The 2718-nt window shown below is 33.1% G+C and overlaps 1 protein-coding gene across 1 annotated transcript; it reads right to left on the bottom strand.

Annotated features, from left to right (window-relative positions):
* Positions 1-396: 396 nt before the first annotated feature.
* On the bottom strand, positions 397-2185 carry LOC127073646 (transcription factor DICHOTOMA). The gene is made up of 2 exons (XM_051014819.1): positions 798-2185; positions 397-676 (listed from the first exon to the last, which is right to left on the bottom strand). The coding sequence occupies exons 1-2, from the start codon at positions 1965-1967 to the stop codon at positions 602-604; spliced, it is 1245 nt and encodes a 414-aa protein (XP_050870776.1). The 5' UTR covers positions 1968-2185; the 3' UTR covers positions 397-601.
* Positions 2186-2718: the final 533 nt, after the last annotated feature.

Below are 2718 nucleotides of genomic sequence, written 5' to 3'. Positions count from 1 at the left end.
TTATCTTTATTCCCTATGGGATTTATATTTGTTTTCCTCCAAATACTAGATAATCACTAGCTGAATTCATGAATTCATAAATCATAATATGCTTGGTGCAACAATTACAAAAACCTACAAATCTTATATAAGTAACCCTAACCATTTTTCAAGTGATTATTTAATAGAAGAAGAAAAAAACTACAACATGTGGAAATATGTCAGGTAGGATCAGGAACACTATTTTGTACTAAATGGACATGACATCAACAGCAGTAGGATAATTAAAACCTCATCTTCATTTCAAAGCTAAAATGTTACATAAAAATCCATATCCACAAGATTGGAGGTGAAAAATCAATATTCAGTTATTTTTGTTTAAGAAAATAAATATGAAGGGTCAGAAGAACAGAAACAAACAAGAAAGTGGTAACACTTTATAGAGATCAGATGACACATACACAAGAACAATATGAAATTTTGTTTCCAAAATTCTAAAGATACCTCACCACATTACATTCCAAAAGGAAAGCAAGGAAAATACACAGCAATGCATCCTATATAATGCAGTTTATTCTGAACCTGACACACAAAAGGAGATGATAATGGGTGCAAGTACATGTTAGAAATGGTTGTTGTTGTTATTGTAGCCTTCCCAAGGTTTTTCCAAGGACTCGTGAAATTGTTCAAATTGATGCTGCAAACAAATTTCATGATTAATGAGTTCTAAGCATATCACAAGTATTCATATTATTCGCTTCATTGTAATTTGTAACTACTATATATATATTATGCATGATTGAAAAGAAACTACTTACTTCTTGAAAGTTATTGAGAGAATTGAACATCATTGTTGGACTCCATTTGTTCATATTGAACAAAGAATTATGATCTTCATGTGAATGTGAATGTGAACCATGTTCCTTTGCTTTTTGAGAGATTCTTTCAACTTCTACTTCATTATTAATCAGCTTCTCATGATCAAATGAAGGATGATAATTCACAGTTTGTGTACCTGCAGATTCTACCACACTTTCAAAGGGGTTCCAAGTGAGGTTAGTTTTTGTTCTTCTTTCATTGCATTGCTTTGAGTTTGATTCATCAACTAGTGATGTTCTAGTTCTAGCTTCCATTTTTTCTCTTGTCCTTTCTCTTGCTCTTTCTCTTGCCTTTTCTCTACCAATGGAATTGAATGCACTCCTTCTACAAACCTTATTAGTACCTTTTCTTCTTTTCTTCATAACCACTTTTTCTTGTTCTTGATTTCCAACTTCGTTGTACTCCAAGCTTGAAACTCCTTCACATTCAGAAGTTGAAGATGTACTCTTACTAGGAAAGTGAATATTCTTTTCCCCTGCAAGTTGTTTGATTCCGTCTTTCGATTGGTTGAGTAACCAGTCCACAGTTTTGCTTGCTTTCTCAAATCCTAACATATCTTGAAGACCGAAAAACCTCTTTGCAACTTCCAGCGACAATCTCATTCTCCGATCCCTTAGTCCTTTCGCCGTTTTTATCTTGCTGTGTCGATCCCTCTTGCTAGATCTTTTCCTTTGGATCTGCTGAACCACTACAGTTTTGCCTTTACCAGAAGCAGCTTCTGCAGGAACAAGACTAGTAACGATATTGTTGGTGGCGTCGGTTATCGAATTCTTCGAAGCCTGATCCTGGTGATCAGGAGCACTATTGTTGTTATTCATCACTATAGGCGGATGATGAAGCTGGAAATCAACATCATGTTGCTGTTGGATGAAAAGTTGGTTGTCTTCAAATGGATCAGAATATGGAAATTGAAAGAAAGAGAAATTAGGAGTGAGAGGAAAAGAGGAATGAATGTTGTGATCATCTTTTGATGAAGTTGAGTTGCTTTCAAAGGAACAAAAAGGTGAATTAGAGGAAAATGTTAGGTTATTTCCATTGAGGGAACTATTTGATGAATACATATCTGGAAGTTTGAGATGGACAGTACTGCACCAAACAGTATTATGCATATATATATATATAAAATATATTTATTTATATAAAATAACAATAAAAATAACCCTAGCTAGTACATGATAGGTAGCTATATAGATTTAGGATTTTGACAAATATATATTGAGACTGAGAAGGACATGTGTTAATTCCAACCATTTCATGAGCTCATTTATGTGTATTTTCTGAACCCTGCAAAGAAAATGTTAAAATTGTGGTGAGAAAGACAATTACAGTTATCTGTAATAGCTCTATGACATATGTGTTTTTTGTGTATGAGAGTGATGGTATATATTGTACAATTAATTGGCTTGTTCAAGAATGCCAAGTAGTGTAAAATATGAGAATGACAGCACATACAGATATAATATATAATAATAGTAATAATACCTTATGAGAGTTGAGTTAATGAGGGAGAGAAAAGGTAAAGAATGAAAACAAGAGTGATTTAATGTATATAGACAAAGATGATTCATAAGGTTTGCTTTTGAGCAAAAAGTTTTATAGCTTCTTTAGGGAAGATAAAATGAAAGAAAGTGAGTGGATAGAAAAAGTTATAGTTTGTGTGTGCCACTTCACGTGGTGGTGGCCACAGATGCGTGCATTCAGAATTGACACAAAACTAAAAACCAATTTTCATCATGAGTGAGACCATAGCTTATTGTTTTCTGGATTTATTCAACACTAATTAAAACTAATCACATGTATGGAATGCTTATTGTTTTCTTGATTTTGGATAAAAGTGAATCGAAGAGATAGTAATTTATT

This window comes from Lathyrus oleraceus, chromosome 4, assembly GCF_024323335.1.
Source record: "Lathyrus oleraceus cultivar Zhongwan6 chromosome 4, CAAS_Psat_ZW6_1.0, whole genome shotgun sequence".
Lineage (NCBI taxonomy): Eukaryota > Viridiplantae > Streptophyta > Magnoliopsida > Fabales > Fabaceae > Lathyrus > Lathyrus oleraceus.
The sequence above is the reverse complement of the archived record's forward strand: the minus strand, read 5'-3'. Positions and strand labels throughout refer to the sequence as shown.

What these genes read in the sequence shown, in the direction of transcription:
- LOC127073646 (XM_051014819.1), bottom strand. Translation starts at nt 1,967, where the DNA reads ATGCATAATACTGTTTGGTGCAGTACTGTCCATCTCAAACTTCCAGAT. An exon ending in CTCTCAATAACTTTCAAGAA is followed by an intron (nt 677 to 797) that starts GTAAGTAGTTTC and finishes ATTTGTTTGCAG; the next exon opens with CATCAATTTGAACAATTTCA.